The sequence below is a fragment of the Durotheca rogersii genome (assembly GCF_024521655.1).
Source record: "Durotheca rogersii strain YMJ 92031201 chromosome Unknown GGS23scaffold_2, whole genome shotgun sequence".
NCBI lineage: Eukaryota > Fungi > Ascomycota > Sordariomycetes > Xylariales > Xylariaceae > Durotheca > Durotheca rogersii.
In genome coordinates, this window is record NW_026251233.1 from 821479 (window position 1) to 843761 (window position 22283).

The 22283-nt window shown below is 56.6% G+C and overlaps 4 protein-coding genes across 4 annotated transcripts; 3 read left to right on the forward strand and 1 right to left on the reverse strand.

The window, feature by feature from the left end:
• Window positions 1-149: 149 nt before the first annotated feature.
• Window positions 150-4150, forward strand: GGS23DRAFT_170336 (DNA polymerase family B-domain-containing protein). The gene is made up of 3 exons (XM_051511549.1): window positions 150-1089; window positions 1145-2958; window positions 3036-4150. The coding sequence occupies exons 1-3, from the start codon at window positions 334-336 to the stop codon at window positions 3775-3777; spliced, it is 3312 nt and encodes a 1103-aa protein (XP_051376019.1). The 5' UTR covers window positions 150-333; the 3' UTR covers window positions 3778-4150.
• A 1321-nt stretch (window positions 4151-5471) lies between these two features.
• On the forward strand, window positions 5472-7908 carry GGS23DRAFT_170308 (NADP-specific glutamate dehydrogenase). The gene is made up of 6 exons (XM_051511548.1): window positions 5472-5495; window positions 5583-5875; window positions 5965-6190; window positions 6403-6452; window positions 6591-6851; window positions 6990-7908. The coding sequence occupies exons 2-6, from the start codon at window positions 5830-5832 to the stop codon at window positions 7859-7861; spliced, it is 1455 nt and encodes a 484-aa protein (XP_051376020.1). The 5' UTR covers window positions 5472-5495; window positions 5583-5829; the 3' UTR covers window positions 7862-7908.
• A 3815-nt stretch (window positions 7909-11723) lies between these two features.
• Window positions 11724-12203, reverse strand: GGS23DRAFT_170446 (uncharacterized protein). Its single transcript, XM_051511550.1, has one exon. It carries the CDS (start codon window positions 12095-12097, stop codon window positions 11831-11833), a length of 267 nt encoding a protein of 88 aa, XP_051376021.1. The 5' UTR covers window positions 12098-12203; the 3' UTR covers window positions 11724-11830.
• Window positions 12204-15753: 3550 nt separating this feature from the next.
• On the forward strand, window positions 15754-20460 carry GGS23DRAFT_612438 (FAD/NAD(P)-binding domain-containing protein; the record flags this gene model as incomplete). Its single annotated transcript, XM_051520489.1, has 6 exons — window positions 15754-16396; window positions 16451-16567; window positions 16674-17232; window positions 17286-17623; window positions 17681-17870; window positions 17926-20460. The coding sequence occupies 6 exons, from the start codon at window positions 15754-15756 to the stop codon at window positions 20240-20242; spliced, it is 4164 nt and encodes a 1387-aa protein (XP_051376022.1). The 3' UTR covers window positions 20243-20460.
• Window positions 20461-22283: the final 1823 nt, after the last annotated feature.

Below are 22283 nucleotides of genomic sequence, written 5' to 3' on the forward strand. Positions count from 1 at the left end.
AACAGGGTCCGCATATCGGCGCAATTTACTGGTTAAATGAATACTATGCATCTAACATAGTGTGTGCCATTATACGATGTAATTAAATCGCGATGACGTTTGGGAAGTTCCGACGCGTTGCCCCGCTTAAAACGCCCCTGCCGCTTTTAGAACACGCGACGCGCTTCTTTGATACGCCCACATCATGGATCCTCGTGTGCTTTTCCTGGACTTTCCTCCGCCATTATCATCAACAACACCACCACATTGAATTTCTGAGATATCGGATGTGGAATCTGATGCTCTGAATTCCCCCATATTCCCCTATAGTCTTTGTTTACACAGGACGTAGCCATGGCGAGTGTGATTCTGCCCAAGAAGCGCATCCTGGGCGATGGGTCTAATCGCCGAAATATCCCCTCGGATTCATCCACGACAAAACGGCGCCGTCTGGAGCCCCTTTCTTCCTCCCCAGCATCGCGCTTGAATAGCTCTCAGAAGGGCCCCGGCTCGAAATTAGCCTCTACTCAGACCAAGAGCACCTTCGAGTCGGAGGTCCTCGAGAAGCTGAGCCAGGACATTTCAGAGCTCAAACAGGCGAACTCGGAGAAGGATCAAGCATGGGAGCGCCCTCCTGTTGTTGACTTCAACCCCCAACGGGACAACCTCATCTTCCAGCAGATAGAGGTGGAAGAAGGCACTCTGCATGGCGGCCAGGCTACAATAAAACTCTTCGGCGTGACCGAGAATGGCCACTCCGTCATGCTCCACGTTACCGACTTTAAGCATTACCTGTATATCGCCGCTCCTATCTCCTTCACCCCTGACCTCTGCGAACCGTTCCGGGCCTACCTGGAGAACCACCTGGGAAACCAGCCAATCGTACACTCATGTCAGCTTCTCGCCAGGGAGAACATTTATGGCTTCCAAGGCAATAATAAGAGCCCCTTCATCAAGATCACTGTCACAGACCCGAAATTTATCCCGAGAGTGCGCGCCGCATTCGAGAAGGACGAGGTGAATTGGAGAGGAATGTGGAAAGGAGTCGATGGCGGCATAATGACATTCGATAATTTGCAATACGTCTTGCGATTCATGGTCGACTGCAAAGTATGTCCGCCTCTTGCGATCTCAAGCAGGATTCGTTTACTGACTGTTGCTCTAGCTTCCTGGCATGTCATGGGTAGAGGCCCCCGCCAAATCATACCGCCTCATCTCGGAGAACGAGCGGCAGTCGAGTTGTCAAATCGAGGCCGAAATTAGCTACACGAAACTGATTTCCCACGAACCGAAGGGCGAATGGTCCAAGATGGCGCCGTTGCGGATCCTGTCGTTCGATATCGAATGTGCTGGGCGGAAAGGCATCTTTCCGGAGGCCAACCACGATCCCGTAATCCAGATTGCCAACATCGTGACGCGCTACGGAGAGAGCAAACCGTTCGTTCGAAACGTATTCTGTCTAGAGAAGACAAGTCCCATCGTAGCTACAGAAGTGCTCGCGTTTAACAGGGAGGAAGACATGCTCATATCTTGGAAGAGGTTTCTCGACAAGGTCGACCCCGACCTCATCACCGGCTACAACATTTGCAACTTCGACTTCCCGTACCTCCTTAATCGCGCGAAACATCTCAAAGTCGGTGGCTTCGAGTATTGGACCCGCTTGCCGAACGTCAGATCCTTCTCCAAAGACTCTAATTTCTCGAGCAAGCAAATGGGAAATCGGGACACAAAAGTCACCAACACGAACGGGCGACTGCAGCTCGACCTCCTGCAGCTCATCCAGCGGGACCACCACCTCCGAAGTTATACCCTTAACTCGGTGTGTTCGCATTTTCTGGGGGAGCAGAAGGAGGACGTCCACCACACGATGATCACTGAGTTATTCAACGGCACGCCCGAATCCAGGCGACGACTGGCAGTGTACTGTCTGAAGGATGCCTACCTGCCCCAGAGGCTGATGGACAAGCTCTCTTGCCTTGCGAACTATACAGAGATGGCTAGAGTCACGGGAGTCCCGTTTAACTATCTTCTCTCCCGAGGACAGCAGGTCAAGTTCATGAGCCAGCTATTTCGAAAAGCTCAAGAACAGGGTCTCGTGATTCCAAATATGAAGTCGGACGGCTCCGAGGAACAATACGAAGGCGCTACCGTTATCGAGCCCATTCGTGGTTACTACGACGTGCCAATTGCGACTCTCGATTTCGCGTCGCTGTATCCTAGCATCATGCAAGCGCATAACCTCTGCTACACGACGCTGGTGAACAAGAGGGCGATAGAAAGATTCGGCCTCAAGAAGGACGAGGATTATATCGTCACGCCTTGCGGCGACACGTTTGTCACGGTCAAGCAACGGAAAGGTTTGCTCGCCCAGATCCTCGAAGAGTTGCTCACGGCGAGAAAGCAGGCCAAGAGGGAACTGGCCGTGGAGACAGATCCTTTTAAGAAAGCCGTCCTCAACGGTCGCCAGCTTGCTCTGAAAGTCAGCGCCAACAGTGTGTACGGGTTAACGGGTGCGACGACGGGAAAGCTGCCCTGCCTAGAGATTGCCAGCAGCACCACCAGCTACGGCCGGCAGATGATTGAGAAGACGAAGGCCGAGGTCGAGAAGAGGTATAACATCGCCAACGGATACACACACAACGCCCAGGTCATCTACGGCGACACTGATTCCGTCATGGTAAAATTCGGGACGAAGGACCGAGCCGAGGCGATGAGGCTCGGGGAAGAGGCAGCAAATTACGTCTCGGAAAAATTTGCCAAGCCGATCAAGCTCGAGTTCGAGAAGGTCTATTTCCCGTATCTACTCATCAACAAGAAGCGATATGCTGGCCTATTCTGGACGAAGCCGGACAAATTCGACAAGATGGATACCAAGGGTATCGAGACGGTCAGGAGAGACAACTGCCTCCTGGTGCAGACGGTGATCGAGAAGGTGCTCCGGATGATATTAATCGAGGAGGATGTCCAAGGAGCCCAAGAGTATGTGTCCCTTTCCCCCGGCCCTTTCCCCCGCCTTTTACCCAGTCAGGATGGCGTGGTGTTGACCCGTTTTGCAGTTACGTCAAGGATACCATCGCAGACTTACTACAGAACAAAATAGACATGTCTAAGCTTGTGATCACGAAGGCGCTTACCAAAGAAAGTTACGACGCCAAGCAGGCCCATGTCGAGCTAGCGAACCGCATGAAGAAGCGAGACGCTGGTTCGGCGCCTGGGCTGGGTGATCGAGTGGCGTACGTCATGGTCAAGGGGGCAAGCGGGTCGAAGAATTTCGAGCGCTCGGAAGATCCCATCTTCGTGCTGGAGAACAACGTGCCGATCGACACTAGGTACTACCTGGACAACCAGCTGGCCAAGCCGCTCGGCCGTATTTTCGACAGCATCCTGGGCGAGACCAAGTCGAAGTCGCTCCTCACGGGCGACCACACGCGGTCCATCTCGGTGGCGGCGCCGACGGTGGGAGGCCTGATGAAGTTCACGAAGAAGACGATGACGTGCATGGGGTGCAAGAAGCCTCTGACGAGCAAGGAGGAGAGCAGCGGGGCGGTCTGCGCCGACTGCGGGCCGCGCGTGGGCGAGCTCTACAAGAAGACGCTGGACCACGTCTCGGACCTCGAGGTGCGGTTCGGGCGGCTGTGGACGCAATGCCAGCGCTGCCAGGGCAGCGTGCACTGCGAGGTGATCTGCAGCAGCAAGGACTGTCCCATCTTCTACATGCGCATGAAGGCCAAAAAGGACGTCGAGGACGCTAGCAAGGAGCTGAAGCGGTTCGACTTCGACCAGTCGGCCATATGGTAGGTAGGAGAGAGGGCTGGGTACGCATCCCACCCAGGTCCGAACCGGCCGGCGGTGCCCGGGTCGAGAGAGAGAGAGAGAGAGAGGTATTGCTACGTAATGGCAGGCCAGGTATGGAGAAGTGCATGGAGGCGGAGTTTCGGGTCGATTTGGGTGTGTTTCTCTCACGCACACGCGCCCGCCCGCCGGGTGGCTGTGGGGAACGGTTGTAGTAAATAATCTAGCACGATGGGACGAGGAGGCCGTACACGGCAGCACGCTACTACGTGCTCCGAGGGATCCCAGACAAAATATATGTACATGTAGTTGAATCTGCTGGCTGGGGGGGTGCGCGCTCGCTCGCTCGATGTCACGTTTTGGCGTTGTTCCACGTAGGAAAAAGGGGGCTAAGGGGGGGGAGAGAGAGAGAGAGGCCGAGGTGGTCCGATCCCGAGTGGTGCCGATTTCGCGAGGATGAAAATGAGCCGGAAGAGAGCTGGTCTCCATTACGCAACAGTTATGCTGGTCGGGCCTATGGATGGATCGACATTTGCGACGAGGCCTGTCCTGCAGGGTCTGCGGTGCTGGGCCCCAAGGCCTTGGCAGGGTCGTTCCGCGAACGGCGGCGCTTTGGAGGGGGGGGAGAATATCTGAGCCGGCCCTTATAAGCGCGAAGGACGGTCTGGCGACTAGGGGGGGACTCGAGCAATCCGTTGACGTGAATGCTGATGTCGTCGCAAACTGCGCGGGCGAATCAACGGCCGCTGATAAGATGCCGCAGCTCTCTGACGAACGACCTGCGAGCGAGCGGTTAAGCTTCACGTCTGTCCATGCCTCGTCCGGGCCACGATCGCTACCCTGCCGCAGCGCGGTTCCGCTGGCCCTCCTGGTTGGCTCTCGTGGCACGATTCAGCTCTAGATCCTCTCCCCCCCACGGGGACCACACATGGCTTGGCTTCGCCGTAGCAACAGCAGGAAACCCGCCTCCGCCACCGGTCTGTCTGTCGTCTCTCGCTTTCGCGTCGACCCTGTACGTAGTAGGCACATAGGCACGCGCACACGCACGCACATAACACGTACATCGCTCTCCCCGAGCTAGCTCTTACGACCTAGCGGGATCGAACCAAAGTAACGCGTCGACATCTCCGTACCCCCCGCTCCCCCCCTCCCTCTTCTGTCCCTGCCTCCCTCCCGGTAGCCTAGTACAAAATATGTCGACGCGGGTGGCATGTGACAGGTCCTCTATGCGGTTCATATATCTCACCTATGAGGTAGCCGCGTCTGCGCCAATCGCCCGCTCGAGTCCCCGAGGGGTCCAGGCCGACAACGCTCTCGAGTTCGGACCTGCGGCGGAACAGGATGACTGAGGCATAAACCATCGCGTCCCATCGAGCGCCGGAACAATGGCCTCAGCGTGGCGAGGGCCAAGAAAGCAAGCAGTACGGAGGGGGAAAACGCGAGCAAGCAATCAGTCGGGAAACGTTACCGTGACATAAGGCAACCCCCCCCCACATCTTTCGACCCAGACAGGCGAGGCTACGTGCAAGCTTGCCTCCTCCTGATTAGCGAATTATTGCTGTCATCGAAGATAGAACTAGCTCACCCTCCCCCTCCCCCCTAGGAAAGCACTGTACGGGATGACAAACACACGGGCAAGCGAGCCATGATCGGCAGATTCAACCACCTGGGCAAGTGGGAGCACCGATGACGGTCCTCGCTGGCCTCCTCCTGGCCCTCTCCCGGTCCGTCCTAGCCGTGGCCGCTCGAGCATATAATGCCTCAGCCTGGCCTCCATCTTCCTCCGTAGTTCTGTTTTTGACCTTTTCTAGGCCCCCCTAAAAATTCGCATGCAACCCGTCTCGCGAAGACGCTCTCACGGCTCATCGACGATACCCCCCCTTTCTTTACTCTCATCACCGCTTCACCCACTCACCTCTATTTGCCATTGGCAGGTTGCGAGGCACGCGCTCTCCGAGGTAACCAAGGAAGAGGAAAATCAGCTCTACTGATCGATACCCGTTGCCCCCTCCTTACGACCGAGCCTCCTACTACGTCGTGAACCCCGTTCGTGTAATCATGTCTCACCTTGCGGCGGAGCCCGAGTTCGAGCAGGCTTACAAAGGTAAGGTTGATTTTTGGCGAAGTCGGGGCGGGCTGGCGGCTTGGCCGGGCACGGCAGACGTGGGACTGACGAGAAGGGAAACAAAACAGAGCTCGTAGCCACGCTCGAGGACAGCACGCTGTTCGAGGAGTACCCCGAGTACCGAACCGCGCTCAGCGTCGTCTCCATCCCCGAGCGCGTCATCCAGTTCCGAGTCGTCTGGGAGGACGACAAGGGCAACCTCCAGGTGAACCGCGGATACCGCGTGCAGTTCAACTCAGCTCTTGGCCCGTACAAGGGTGGTTTGCGATTCCACCCCACCGTGAATCTGTCGATGTGAGGGGACCCCTTTTTTCCTTTTTTGCTGACTTGGCTCCAAGACCACATACGACCACTGGAAGAGAGAGGGGGGAATAAAATAGAAAACCACCTAATTTTTCAGTCGAGTGGAGAAGAAAAGAAAGAGAAAGATTTGCAATGAAAAATATTGAAAAAAAGGAAAAGTCGGACAAATCGGACTAGCCGTGCTAACATGTATTGATCAACAGCCTAAAATTCCTTGGCTTCGAGCAGATCTTTAAGAATGCCCTAACAGGACGTAAGTTCACACCCCCGCCACGAGAGGAGAAGAGAAAGCAGATGAAAAATAAGAAAATGATAAAAAAAATGAGACATGTTGCGTAGGAAGGAGGATATTGGACGCTATGCTGACTTTCCCCCCTTCTCTCGTGCGTAGTGAGCATGGGCGGCGGCAAGGGAGGCGCCGACTTTGACCCCAAGGGCAAGAGTGACAACGAGATCCGACGATTCTGCGAAGCCTTCATGCGGAGGCTGTGCCAGCACATCGGCGCCGAGACCGACGTGCCTGCCGGCGACATCGGCGTCGGCGGCCGCGAGGTCGGCTACATGTTCGGCACCTACCGCAAGGAGAGGAACAAGTGGGAGGGCGTGCTCACCGGCAAGGGCCTCAGCTGGGGTGGCAGCCTGATCCGACCTGGTATGTGCTATTGTGGTTCCCCCTTTTCTCCCACCCCCCACCTCCCCCACCGCAGTCCACTCAGCGAGGGAGCTCCCTCGGGCCAGCGAACGAGTCTGCGGGAACACGGTTGGGCTAATTAACGGTTCTCACCTGTAGAGGCCACCGGCTACGGCCTCGTCTACTACGTGGAGCACATGATCGCGTACGCGGGCAAGGGCAGCTTCCAGGGAAAGCGGGTGGCGATCTCGGGGTCGGGCAACGTGGCGCAGTACACGGCGCTCAAGTGCATCGAGCTCGGTGCGACCGTGGTGTCGCTGTCGGACTCGACGGGGTCGCTCATCGCCGGCGGCGACAAGGGCTTCGCGCCGGCGGACGTGAACGCGATCGCGGCGGTGAAGCTGGACCGGCAGCCCATCACCCAGTATAGCGGCGCGGCCGCGTTCCGGTTCGTTCCGGGGGCCCGGCCCTGGCGCCACGTCGGCCGCGTCGACATCGCCCTGCCGTGCGCGACGCAGAACGAGGTGGACGAGGAGGACGCGCACACACTCGTGCGCAACGGCACCCTGTTCGTCGCCGAGGGCTCCAACATGGGCTGCACCCAGGCCGCCATCGACGTGTTCGAGGACGCGCGCCGCGGGGCCAAGGCTGGCAAGGCTAACGGCGTGCCCAAGGCTAACGGTCACGCCAACGGTCACGCCACTAACGGAGACGCCGCCAACGGCAGCAGCATCGCGGCCGAGCCAGTGTGGTACGCGCCGGGCAAGGCGTCGAACGCGGGTGGTGTCGCAGTGTCGGGGCTGGAGATGGCGCAGAACAGCAGCCGGTTCAGCTGGACGGAGGAGCGGGTGGACGAGCGGCTGAAGCAGATCATGAAGAACATCTTCGACCAGAGCATCGGCAACGCGAAGCGGTACGTCAAGGCGGAGGTGGAGCAGGCGGCGCCGCTGCCGAGCCTGGTTGCCGGCGGCAACATCGCCGGCTTCCTCAAGGTCGTGCAGGCCATGCACGACCAGGGCGACTGGTGGTGAGCGAGGCCGTCGCGAGAGAGAGAGAGAGGCGGGAGTTTGGGATGGGGGGGGGGGGAGACGCACGCACGCGCGCGCGTGTATGTATATGTGTGTAACGGATTAAGGCGCTGGCAAGGCGTACGGACGGACAGATAGGGGAAGGCGGCGAAGGGAGGAGAGAAAGGAATGGCCTCGGGGCGAGTGCGTCCGATGCGCACGCTCGCCTCTAACCTGGCCACCGAGGGGAGGCCTCATACGACAACGGGCTCTGAGCGAGAAGGACACGAAGGTGGAAGGATTCCGTTGTGTTCGCGGCACTCAAACGAGGGTGTCGAAGGATATGTCCATCTCTGGACAGGCACGCGTTGCACTGCAGGCGAGATAGAACCGGCAAGGCAATGCATGGGGGCGCGTTGTGTCTTTTTTTTTCTCTTCTTCTTTTCCTAGTTGTGGCTGCGAGGGCCTACGCGGCTGGCGTTTCTTTTTTCGGGATTTGCAGGCCGCACTCTGGGGTCGTGGCGAGGACCCCCCGCTCCGTCTCCTGTCTCGACTGCAGATAGAGACCAGAAGGATCTGCCTCCGCCCCCGTCCTCCCCCCTTCAAGGGTGATTGGCTCCCCTTCGCGCAATTCGATGCTAAATAGGGACGGGAAAAGGGGGTAAAATGGGGGCGGGAAGACGGAGGAGGGGAGAGGAATCGGAACGCGCACGCGAGACGGGCGAGCGGGAAGAAGGTCTACCCGAGAGAGCTGGATACGCCGGCCCTATTTGGCCTATGAGAGGTCGAGAGGCGACGACACGCACGCATACACGCCCTCGCACGCAACCGCCGTGAGACGACAGGCACATACGATGGCGAGGGGAAGCGGAAGGGTGGCGTGTCGGTGTCGGCACGATATACTTAGGACTGTGCCTGGATCCCTCACGGACCCCACGTCCCGACATGGACTTTGTCCGGTCTCTCTGATTCCCTCTCCGCCTCTATCCCTCGCTCTCATCGTTTTACTCCTGTGGGGGAAAGATGTCCCTCGGTCAGTCGCTCGTGATGATGTTATGGCGTCCGGAAGGATCGCTGATAGGACGCACACGCCCGCGACCTGCACGGGATTCCTGCACAGCTATCTGCCGATCTCTATTACTAGCCCGTGTCCATCCACCGCTCACCCCCTCCCCGGTTCTACCTCCTTACATCCAGGAAGGGGGCACTACCGCCGGGCGGACGCGGATCGAGGCTGGCTGACTGTCTAACGGGAGCGCCGGGCGGGGCTGCGCGGGCTGACGGATAGGTACCTAGACGCGTGCATGCATGCATCTCGCGTGCACGTATACGACGTATATATGTATGCGGCCGGTAGTTTAGCTGGTAGCAGCAGCACACGGGAGCAGCAACGTAGCGAGTTAGCGCGCCGTCGCTGTTGTCCTGACGAAGGAATAATGAAGATTTTCTTTTCTCGGTTGCCTCCCCCCCTTCCTCTCCCCCACTCGCTTAGCTCCCTCCACCCCCATTTCTCCCTCCCGCAGTCTGTGTAACCACCTTCTCCCCCCCTTCTCCTCTCTTCTTTCTTGGCAAAATAGATGACCGTGTGGAAACGTTGTTCGTTCTCGGGTAGAGTGACCAAGACACCTCACGGTAGGGGCAGGGGCGATGGCGATGGCGAGAGGACGGCGAGATAGAGGAGAAAGGGCGGCGGACACAGGATCAGAAGAGAGAGGATCGGCGAGGAGGGGGGTGGTAGCGGGAGCGTAGACCAACTTAGCGGGTGTGTAAGTGTGGACGGACGGGGGGAGATAGGTATGTGGTACATGCCTCTCTCTCTCAGCCCTTCCCTTCTATCCTTTTATCGGCCTTTTACCACACACGGAGACACGCTTGCAGACCTTGAAGACAGCGGGGGGCTCGCCACGAGGTGTGGTAGGGAGCGGCGAACTGCCAGAGTTAGCTCGGTACCCATTCATAGATATCACGTTGGGAGGGGGGAATGGGTAGCATGCATGGACGCATACGCATATGTATGGATGCACATATATGTGCATGCGTACCACATTGGGAGAGTAGGGGACAGGAGGCGAGATGGATGGCGACGGCGGATGTGATACATGACGGCACGGCGCCGCCCTCGCTCGCGCGCTCTCCGCGCTAAGCGAACTCGCAATGCTACCCGGCACAGCACAGCACAACGGGACTGGCGGCCCCCCCCGCCCTGCCCTGCCTTGCCCTATTCTACCTTACCTAGGCATCGGAGGAGAAGGGGGAGCAGGAGTGTCGGGGTGTCGGGATCTCTAGACGAGTATATCTAAGGGAGCTACTTGGCTTCGCACACTGTCATGCCGCATTGGTAGATGCCGTTTGTTGATCTTAAGCACGCACGTGTGCTTGTGTGCATAGGCACATGTCTTGCTAGATTGAGACATTGGGCCTATACATATGGGTGTGTCGACGGTGCTCCTACGTGTGTGCAGCGTGAAGATCGACTAGGTGCTAGTCTTGGTATTGGCGTCGACGCGACCACCCCTACGTCTCGGGGGGGTTAGCTCATCGGCTGGGTGAGGACGACGCCGCCTTGATGAGACGACGGCGACGATTCTCTTGCCAGCGAAAATTGCTTGGTAGGCGGCACTTCGGGCGTGGAGAGCTAGCGAGGCTCGATCCGACCCGCGGCCACTGGACAGCCCAGTTCGATAACGTGTGCATGTACAACGCACGCAGGTGTGTAGTGCTTTGCTTTAGCGGGCAGCGAATGGGTTAAGAGAGGGGGAGGGTTGGGGGGAGTGGGTGTGCGCCGGTGTCGCGCGATAAACGCGCGCGTGGGCGAACATAAATGAATAGACGACCCGGAACAACCGAGGGGGTGGCTCGGAGAGGGTTGTTACCGGCTTGCCTGCATGCTTATACGCATATACCCCAGTATGTAAGAGCATGGGGGACTATGGCCGTCTACCGGGTCCGATATTTGGGGGAGGTGAGGCCGGCAATGTAGCAAGTAGTATGCGTGTGCCATGGGTATGCAGGTATATGCATGTTATGTAGGTGTGCATATGGATGTGTGCTGCATCGGGTCAGCGTGTAGAGAAGCGCAAGGCATCATCTGCCTAATAATACGCGACTGCGTAGGTGGTTATAATGCATGCAGTATACCTACTTAGGGCCGTAGGGGCATGCAATATTAGAACAGGCCTAGCTACTCGTCGTGCTGCCGGCGTGGGTATCGGGCGTAGGGCTGACTGTGTCTACACGGTCAACGAGGCGATGCTCGTCTTACCTAAAGCGACGCTGGTTTGGCCTGCCGACGACGAGGCGCTCTCCTGGCCAGGTATACGATCGATCTATCTAGGCTGCGGGTTGGCCCCGAAGTAGCTTAGGTGGCCGGGTCACGACCCCGATGTGGCCGAGGTTGCATGAAGTGTACACCATCGGTAGCTAAGAGAGAAGATATGGGCATCGATCAGCGTAAGAGCCGTGATATGGATTGTAAGCACAGGAGGCAAGCCGCCTCTATCACGACAATTGTTCCGACGGAAATTCTGGGTTAGGCTTTTGAAACTACCTACCTATAAGCCGTGGCAGTTCCAGCATATTGTAGGCGCCTTGGAATGACGGATAACCCGACCGACCAACATCGTCATTTGGACATACCTCGAGCTTACTGGTCGTCCTTCAACCGGGGGCGGACGGCGCCTCGTCTAGAAATATCTCCGGCCTGTATCGTGGAGTCTCAGATAAATCTGGGGAGAGGCTTGCCATGGTGGATCAAGCCGTTCTCGTGTGCCGTAAGCTGAATTTTGGTACTCGACCCTGCCTCGGGGGGTACCAAAGGACGGCGATAATGCGATCCTGCATACAGATAGGAGGGGCCAGGACGTAGGCCGGGTTACCCTCCGATCATATGGCTTTTACTAGTCGTGGATTCTGCTGTAGATTGGCTTGAGAGTGTTAAAGAGATATTACCTCTACCCCAAATAGAGTAGTAGTAGTACCACTTCTTCTTTTTGGTTATCCCGTCCACTGTCCGCCGTCGAATGTGCGAGCCTCGTAGCAACCAACGGGCGGGGGGGGGTCCACCCGGTCCGTCGATGAACGACATTTGCCTGCCGCGTTGCACGAATACCCACAGCCACTCACGCCCCGCCAGCACAACAAATATGGTGCCGACGGTGGTGTCCGGGGGGAGCAGGCGGGTGTGCTCGCCGTCTGGGACGTGGGTGTTATCCGAAGAAGTAACCCAACTCGGACGCCGCTAATCCGGATTCTGGCCGGCATGTCTATATTTGACCGAGTCCTGGGGACGGGCGGTTCGTCGGACCAGTCCTTGCTAAGAGATGGACGGGTTCAGAGGCCGTCGCACGGCTAGTCGTGTAGAAGTTACGCGGATGACCTCGCCGATAAGACGGCTGTGACGGTGATGCGGCGCCTCTACGGCCTAAACGAGGTGGGCGACCCGATCTGCTGTTCTGTCTCAGAAGAGGCGAGACACGCAGAGAGACGGGTGAGACAGACCGGGAGCACAACGGCAGGGGGGAGCAATGGCCATGTCGCTCTCGCGCCCTGTTGCCACTTACCACATCGTATCGCATTGTGTCGGGAGAATGTACGTGCGATGGAGAGGTAGATGGCTGAGCAGCATGCCGACGATGGCTAAGAGGAGAGAGGGTGGATGGGGGGACGATTTCGAATTTCCCCTCCGCCTACCTCTAGAGGTACCTACCTACCTGGTAATGTTAGGCACTTCATGGACGTACCTACCTCTTACCTTCATATATAGGTACCTCCTATGCATAGGTATCAGGTACCTACCTCCAATGTACCACACCGAACGTGCCTCGCTATAAGTCGATACATGCACACACCGACCTGATGGGGAGAGCTACCTCCGAGCCTATGAATGGGTTCAATTGAATACAAAACATAACGGTACCTACCTACCTAGGCATTACATAACGTTGCAGTGATGTCATCATAGCTGCGGGCTCCAACTGGACCGTTACACTATACGTATGGTCGGGCGGTACACCTAGGCAGGTACCTAACCCTAGGAACCTGACGCCCCAGGACAGCGACGCCATGCCGTTCACCGCGGCTCTTTTAATAAATTACTCTCGACTTGCTGATCCCACGTCTGAACCGTCACAGCTTCCGCCCGCCCGTACCTTATCTGGACGGGGTGGCACCGCAGGTAGGCTGGACACTCGAAGACGGGCAAGCCTGCTCCGCAAGATTCCGGCCTATGAGTGTATTGCCCCCAAGCTTCCGACGGAGGGTTGGCTCGATGCGTGGATGAACTCTTCGCCTCTCGACCGGTTAGGAAGACGGGCCAAGCGAAAGCAAGGGGTAGTAAGCCAGGGCAGTCAGACTCGCGGTGCGCCTGTCTGATGTTATCACGACACGGTGGATCGCTGCAGCGGCCCATTCCCTCCTCAACCAGCTGCGGGCAACCGAAGATTCCGACAAGGTGACGCCGAGCTGGCATTGGTCCCAACTCGCGATCTTATCGGGCACAGGCTCGTGATGCCAGCTCCTAATCCGGAATTTGCTATCCGGCTGAGCCGGCCGTCCCGTCTCGTTCTCTTCTGCGACCCTCGCCAAGGTACCATAGCCGCTGGACTCGGCGGCCTGACTTCGTAGCACCCCTTACCTAGGGGTGGTACGTGCCGCTTACCGTGGACTCGCCATTCTCCAATCCTAATTCTCGCCAGCGTAGGTCTCCCGTCCGAATGGCTTACCGAAGTGGTCGCCTTGATCCTCTCGAGGTTCGTTTGGCGAATACTAATCCCCGATTGGGCGGTGACCACTTCAGCCCTAAATCCTTCAACACTTAGAATAGCCAGCCGGCTTGGCAATCGTGTCTTGCCCGTGCTGGCGCTGGCGCTGGCGCTGGCGCTGCTGGAGGTTTTAGAGTACTGCCATCTCTAGCACGCTATTAAAAGATGCGAGGTGTGCCGTACCTTGCATTCGTAGGCACGAGGCATCCAGATTTATCGTCAACGGTCGACCTTCTCAATTGTTATTGGACAGGCGCTTTACATGGTACACACCATCTCCCTCCTTCTGTTTCTCCGTCTCTCCTCTCTTCTTCCCCCAATGTGTGTTTCATATGGTGGCTGGATCCTCGAAACGGCCTATCAACGCTAACCGGCAGGCTCTGGGGATTCGGCGACGTCAGCGCAACCGGAGATCGGGCGGAACAGGCAGAACAGGCGGGGACGGGTCGCGGGCTGTGAGGTCGAGTATGGATCCCCAGACGCATACCCGGGTTGACGAGCCACGAAATTGGGGCTATAGAGAAACTATAGACCCCTTGTATAGAACCATGGCGACATGGGTATGATGGAATCGCGTCTACCTAAACCGCCCAATTGGGGAGCCCAAGGTGACTCTGCAATACGACTATGAGTATTCATATGGGTGTGTGTCCATACATAGGTACCTCCGTGTGTCCACAGTCGAGACCGAGACCCAGAGCACGCGGGCTTCTTCCGAAGGTCGTTCATTGACCAATCAACGGCTGCGACCCCGATGCGTCGACGACGAAAGGAGAAATGAAGAGCTGGGCAGATCGTCGATTATTGGATCCCGAGCGGGACGGCAAAGCCACTTGCTTCAACCCTTCCCTGCGCTCCCCGCCTCGTCGATTTATTGAAAGAATTGATTCATCTGTCGCAATACCCTCGTCCGCCTCCCTGGACCTGGAGAGGGACCTGGAGGGAGAGAGGACCCAAACGGGAACGGCCGCCTGTGTGCGTCCGGCTCGTTGGCCGGCGAGCGCGTAGGTAGGTATGTTGCATCTACCTATACCTACGTACACACGTAGCCCATACTTACCTATATTACCTAGGTACGTACGCGCGTTGTATGAGGATGCGTGTGTGTATGGAAACGGATGGGCAGGCTGGTTGTGTACAATGCCGAGACCGGTGCAGATGACGCTATACATACGTGTATGTATGCTCACCCCGTTGCCAGTTATCGAGCCGTACGCACTAACGTACACCTACTACTTAACCAAGTCGATTCAATCAACACTGGGCCGTCTACACGTTCACACCTACGTAAAACACACCATCGGGGTTCCATGTCGATGAGCATAGTCCGTTCCCTTGGGTTCTTCCCTCTCCCCTGCTAGGGCTCACGCCCCCCCCACCAGGTACCTTGCTCAAAGTCATCTCCAATCCTTGTCTTTCATTGCCTCTTGTCGAGCGGATTTCGCTTTTGGTTAGCTTCATCCTCTTTTGTCGTTCAGCTGCCTAGTGTGTCCGTACCGCCAATTATTGGACATCGCCCGAGCTACCCTCTAGTACCCAATGGCGGCGGGAGACGGCAGAGCTATCATCATTACTATGTGGTATCCGAGGGTTACTAGTATATGAGCTGACGATCAGGTTCAGCCCTGCCTCAGCGGCGAGAGGCCTGCGCCTCCCCGGTCTCTTACACTTGCATTAGCTCCTCTGCAAGGTGAGCGCTGTGTTCTTTCGCGTGCAATCCCAGCCGTCGTGAAGCCCAGATCCCACACCCCTCGACCCTCCACCTTTCTATAACTCATATTCACATTCCTAATACAACAAAGCTCTACGGTTGAAAGGCGGCCTCGAGCTTGGCTAGAGGTCTTAGTGCTTCGAGGCATGTAGGTATATGAAGCCGCTGCCGTGTCGAGAGTAAGACTAGTTTCCCACTACCCGGTGTTTGACCCTCGTCGCCTAAACACTCTCCTTCCTCACCCCTCCTCTCCTCTATCCTACTTGCCCATCTTTTAAGGCTTCGGTCTATATTGGGTCCGACTCTCATTCTTGAACGTTTCTTAACCACCGACTCTTTCGCTCTTGGAACACGTTGGCCGACCCAGACCCGACTAACGTAGCCGGCCCGTGCCGAGGCTAGTCTTGATATCGGTATTAGCCAGTCGAATCCTCTCCGTATCCACAATGCCATCAGTAATTTCTGATGTCACGGTCACCGCTGCTGATGCTGCGAGCGTCGTCGGGCCTGAAGTGCCATCCAAGAACGGGCGTTTCAGGAAGCTCACTAATAGCGCGACCTGGCATCCTGGCACTCATGATCACCCTAGGAGCTCGAGTCCTTCGGGTAGCTCTACCGACTCTATGAACCAAAGCTTCAACGTAAACGTCGGGGACGGATGGGACCGACCTATTCCCAACGGCGTTTTCGGCGCTTATGAAACCGAGGCGGGGGGGCCGCGGTCTCGCGCCTACGCCAGGATACAGACTTGGGGAGACGACCCTAAGACAGCACAGTTCCCTCGCATATCAAAGAGCGTGGAGCTTATGCGCCACTCCTATGACTGCGTTGTCATCGGCTCTGGGTATGGCGGTGGCGTCGCCGCGTCTCGTATGGCCCGTGCTGGCGAATCCGTGTGTCTGCTCGAACGCGGCAAGGAGCGATGGCCTGGCGAGTATCCCGAGGACACAGGTGACGCCATGAAACAGGTCCACTACTCCGGCGAGTTCACGCCCAGATGGCTACCCGGGAAGGTCGTTGACGGTGGCGATCCTACCGGCATGTTCCACCTGATATTCGGTAACGGCCAAAGCGCTGTCGTCTGCAACGGTGAGATGCCGTCCTCCCCATTCACAGCTTATACTAGGGCTAACGGCGATGCAGGCCTCGGGGGTACTAGTTTAATAAATGCCAATGTGTATCTGGAGGCGGATGATGAGACTCTCCAACAGGAAGCATGGCCAAAGGAGATAAGGGATCGCAAAGGCTGTCTGAAGCGATGTAAGTTTCCCCGATTTCCCGAGATGTTTAGAGAGGTACGAAGGGGAGGGGAGAGAGCTGGTACCGCCTTATACTACAAGGAGAAATACTAACACCGCTAAATTAGACTATGAAAAGGCAGCCGAGGTCCTAGAACCAGAGACGTACCCTGAGGACTGGCCAAAATTACCGAAGCTTGAACTCCTCAAGAAACAGGCAGCTTGTTTGAGTATGGAAGACAAGTTTAGACGGGTGAGGCAGACTACACGATTCCGGAACGGGCCAAATAGTTGTGGCGTAGAGATGTCGCCTTCGGCTCTCACCGGCCAAGATTGCACCGGGTTAAACGACGGCTCGAAGAATACCACTCTCGTCACTTATCTAGCCGACGCGTGGAATTGGGGAACTGATATGTTCTGCGAAGTGGAGGTGCGATACATTGCCAAAGCCCCCAGTAACCAACCCGGGTACATCGTCTACTTCGCTTGGCATGGTCGCAATCGTGGTCATTTCAAGGCCAACCTGCACGGCGACCTTATGTGGGTTCACGCGAGGAAGGCCGTGTTTCTCGGCGCCGGCGCCATTGGTACTACCGAGATTCTCCTCAGAAGCAGAGACATGGGCCTCGAGTTGAGCGACAAAGTCGGCCAGAATATGAGCGGGAATGGCGATATATTTAGCTTTGGGTATGTCACCGCGATAATGCCGTGCCGAGTTCTTGATTTTAACCCATTTATAGGTATAACGTAGACGACGAAGTGAACTCGATGGGGAGACCGTTCCCGTCTCCTTACCACCCTATCGGGCCCTGCATTACCGGCATCATCGACAATAGAGAAGGCCATGATAACCCTCTAGACGGCTACGTGATCGAGGAAGGCACCGTCCCGGCAGCCCTCGCGCCGTTCTTGCAAGCCATGCTTGAGCTATTGCCTGGGAGTATCGAACCGACGGGAGAAGGCTTGGTTGACAAGCTGAAGGCGAATCTTGCTCGTGTTGGCAGCGCGGTCCTAGGTCCATACTTCCGGAAGGGGGCTATAGGGAAGACCCAAGTGTACCTGATCATGTCTCATGATAGTGAGTCCCCTTGACACCGAAATGTCTTAAATAGCCGGCTCATCTAACGAATTGCAGCCAACCAGGCATACCTGAGTTTGAAGAACGACAAGCCGGTCCTTGAGTTTATAGGCGTCGGTCGCAGCGATCACGTAGGATACCTAAAGCAAGTGCTAGAGAAAGCTACAAAAGCTGTTGGCGGGACATTTGTCCGGAATCCCTTCGACGCTTTGATGGGCGAGCAGCAAGTTACTGTCCACCCGATTGGGTAAGCGATCCGAGGCTGAATTCCCTACAAGGAACAAGATGCTGATACTCCCTAGCGGTGCCTGCATGGCTCGGGACGGAACTGGTTCCACTGGGGTCACAAACCACCAGGGCCAGGTATTCACCGGCTCGGGCACTGAGGTCCACTCGGGTCTCATCGTCACAGACGCAGCCGTCATACCAACTGCTCTTGGTGCGAACCCGCTTGCGACGATCACGGCTCTGGCCGAAAGATCCGTAGATCTCTACGCCAAGGAGAACGGGCTCGAGATCAAGACGACGAAGAATGAGACGCTCGATCTCTTCGGCTCGCCTCAACATTCGCACCATCGCAGCAACCGGGGGTGGAAAGACCGCGTCGAAGATACGCAGGAGAATGCCAAAATAATCAGCGCTCATACCACGATAGAGACTGCTCGTCGCATGAACGATGCCGGCTTCGGTTTTACGGAAGTCATGTCTGGCTATATCCATCGAGACAGAGGCCTCAAGCGTGACAACATCGACACCTACGAGTTGGCAGCCAGGACGGCGAAATCCCTCTCCGAAACGGCACGATTCTTCTTGAGCGTGCAGTCCTTCAACATCCGATCGATTGTACACGACCCCAATCACAAGGCGCTGCTGACCGGCACCTTCGTCTGTCCCACCATTGAGGGATCTCCTTTCATGGTCCAACGGGGCGATTTCAACTTGTTCTTACTCGATCGCAAGGCACCCGGGACGCGAAATCTAACGTACGACTTCGACATGCGCGGCATAAACGGAAGGAAACTCCATTTCCATGGATACAAGGTCGTCGACTCCTCGGTCGCATTGTCGCCGGCTCAGTTCTGGAGGTCGACTACCACCCTCTACGTCACCATCACCGAGCCTCTGCCAGAGTCCCTGCGCCGATGCGCCGACGCGGACGAGTGTGGCCTCCTGGGGGATATAGTTGCGAGAGGCATCATGCGTATCCGACCTGAGGACTTCGTGTCTGAGGCCATGACCCTCACCCCTACCGGCAGCAGCCTCCTCCAGAAGGCGATAAGCGCAGGCAATTTCCTCACCTTCTTCACGCGGAAGTCATTGTCACTTCTCCTTTCGCCGCTCACGCCGCTGCAATACCCTAGCCAGACCTACACCGGATTCGTAAACAACACACCGCCGACCACGACATACAAGATCAAAGCGCGAGACGGCGTCGTTACCAGCCTACATATGTGGGAGCCCGAAAACCCCATGATCGAACCTAAGAATTTGTTCATGGTCCCCGGCGCTTCGGTCGACCACCAGATCTTCGCGCTCCCCACCATCCGGTACAATGCCGTGAACTACTTCCGCCGCGCCGGCTATCGTATATTTGTGCCGGTACACCGTATCGGTATGTTGATGGTGGCGCAGGACGACTGGACGACCTTTGATGCGCGCCTCGACCTCAAGGCCTGCTTGGAGAAGATACGAGGGGACTTCCCCGGCTCTGATGGGGAGCCCGAACCGACTTACATCATTGCACACTGCATGGGGAGCGTGGCGCTCTCTACCGGCCTCCTCGACGGTACCATACCCGGAAGCTGGGTCAAGGGATTGACCTGCAGCCAAGTGTTCATGAACCCTATATGGAACACGATGAACATGATCAAGATCATGGCGCTACCGATTCCCGCTGACCGCCTCTATCGACTTGTGGCGGGCGACTGGTTCAGTTTCAGCACGGGAAAGAATGACAGCCTTCTTCAGAAGGCCTTCAACGAGCTGCTGCGGCTGATGCCGGACGAGCGCAAGGAGCTCTGTAACAACGCGAGCTGCCACCGGTGCACCTTGGCGTTGGGGCGATGCTGGAACCATCGGAACCTCAACGAGGCGACGCACCGGCAGATCGACCGCTTCTTCGGGGGGGCGAGCATGACGCTGATGCACCTGCTGATGAAGCAGGGGGTCGCGGGCGGCGTGATGGGCAACGGGCCACTGTTCGAGCGGCTCGACACACTGGACAACATCCGCCGGCTCAAAGGGATCCCGATCATGCTATTCGTCGGACGTGACAATGCCGTGCTAAGCCCCGAGAGCACGGAGCGGACGTACGAGATTCTTATGGACGCGTTCGGGATGGGCAAGGGCGGCGGCGACAACATGACTGTCGCTGGGGCGTCCGGGGACGCCGCGGGCACGGGCAATACCGCAGGCAAGAGCGCGGGAATACGGTACCACCGGCGGGTCGTGCCCGGGTACGGGCACCTCGACTGCTGGATGGGGCGCAATGCTTGGAAGGACGTGTACCCGTTCGTCCGCGAGGAAGTCGACCGCGTGGTGCGCGGCGAAAAGTACCACTTCCACGAGCCGAACGACCACTTTAAAAGGCTAGTCGACAGCGGAAAGCTGCTGTACTAGAATCGAGGGCAGCACACATCTAAACGGGGTAGTATGCATACTGGATGGCTGGAGTTGTATGCGATATGTTAGAAGATGGGATGGTTAGACTGGAGTTTGGGGGCTTGGCGGCTTAGGGGGGAAATGGGGTTCCGGTGATATATACCCATTTGATATATCTATTGTTTTCATACCTGGTTAGCTTGATGCCGCCTTGAGAAACCGCAGCTTTCCCTCTTCCACCCGTGGTTAAAAGGACCAGGGGGAGACAGTGAGCCGCCTGTGTTCGTTACTGCCCGCCTCTGGGAATGATAATAAGGAAAAGATTGCGCGGGGCGTATTTTTGCCGATACCGTGATGGCCCTAGTGATTTCAGGTATACAACAGAGGTTTCTGGAGGGTTGGAGAGTTAAGTTGCCTCTTATATAATATTACCTCGGACGGTCGTCTAGACACCTAGGTAGTCGTTCTACCAGACCCCAGGCCCCCAACATGCAAGTTCTGAAACCTATCCAGACCTGCTTCATCCAGGCACGCAGTTAATATACTAAGGGAGATGCGATAGGCTGCGTTACCTCGGCTTTCTGGCTTGAGACATAGTAAGCGACCTGGGTTCTGTCCGACACATACTATAGGTAATCGATTTGCGCCACCAATACTTGTTGGGTGATGCTCATTGAGAATAGAAAGCAACGAATGGCCGGGCATATTTGATCCATCGAGCTTGCGAGCCACAAGCGCTTAGGATATGTTTCTCAATATTAGACGAGTTTGTAGTATACCTATATTACAATAAGGCCAAGCTCCACCCCCTCTTTGCTGTTGATAAAACTTGACCAAGTTTTACCGGCGACCAATCGACGCTTCTAGGTAGGTACGCTTGGTAGATTCTACGACCAATGTTCTTAGTGAGACATCGGCACTTTTTTTTTCTTCCAGCACCCTCCCCCTGAGGTCTTACCGCTTTTCTATCCTCTCCTGTCTAGCTGCCACCTCAGGCACAAGCGCGCGCTCTTCCAAGTTTCTATTCTATTCAGCGACTTACGCAACTTATCACTCAGGCCGCTTGGGAAGACAGATAGCGCGTGGCATGTGGTGGCAACTCGACAAAGACTCCCTGGGCTTGCGGAGAGTTGCTCGCTCTACGCTAGCAACACGAGTTGTTATCCGGTTATCACGGGGACTCACCAGCACTATACGGGACAGAGCCTTTAGAGACAGGTTTAGAGCTGAATATAATAGCATATAAGGGAAATGGCTCGTGATCCATACTCGCCTTTCTCCTTTTGTGCCAACCTGGTTAACCCAGTGGCTCGCCCAGAGACACACCAACAACAATGATTACCCTATACGGCAACTACTGGATTGCCAAAATTTACCGTCGCCACCCCCATCGTCACCAATGGTCCATCCAGGGCATCTTTATGGCGATATTTCATAATCTGATACCGGCAGTCTTTATTTCCATATTTCCTTATTTCCTTGCTAGGGCTAAAGTAGGGGATAGGTTAGGCCACCTTGCCGCCCGTCCTCCTGTCTCTCCTGGTGTCTTCCCCTCCCACGGTTAGGTGTCTAAATTAATTAATATTACGACAGGCCTCCTCTCCCCATACCCATGATACATGGGTGCCACGTCACTGCTGCTAGACTCGAATGACTTGCAACCCAACCAAGACCGGGAACCCACTCATACCTAAGGCGCACAGGACTTAGGCATTGGAAGAGATCTGCACGCAGCACCTTCTCGTCACTACCGAGACGGCCGGGCGGGAAGATCCATCACCATCAGCCCAAGGCAGAATACTCCGGGCATCGATCTGGCCTCCTACTTGTTCGAGACTTCCCGCGCAATCAAACCCGGCCCTTTTCATCGGGACGGCTATTTCCCCTCTCGCCATCTACGACGTTTTGGTCCTCCGTCGTCCATCTCCATCCACCCACCTACTCGCCTGCTGATAGTTTTCGCCTTCCCCTGGTCGGACTGCCGCGGACCGTCCCTTGGAGCAGCTGGACTTCCTTTCCCCCCCCCTCCCCTCTCCCGTCCGCTTCGGTGTCACTGCAG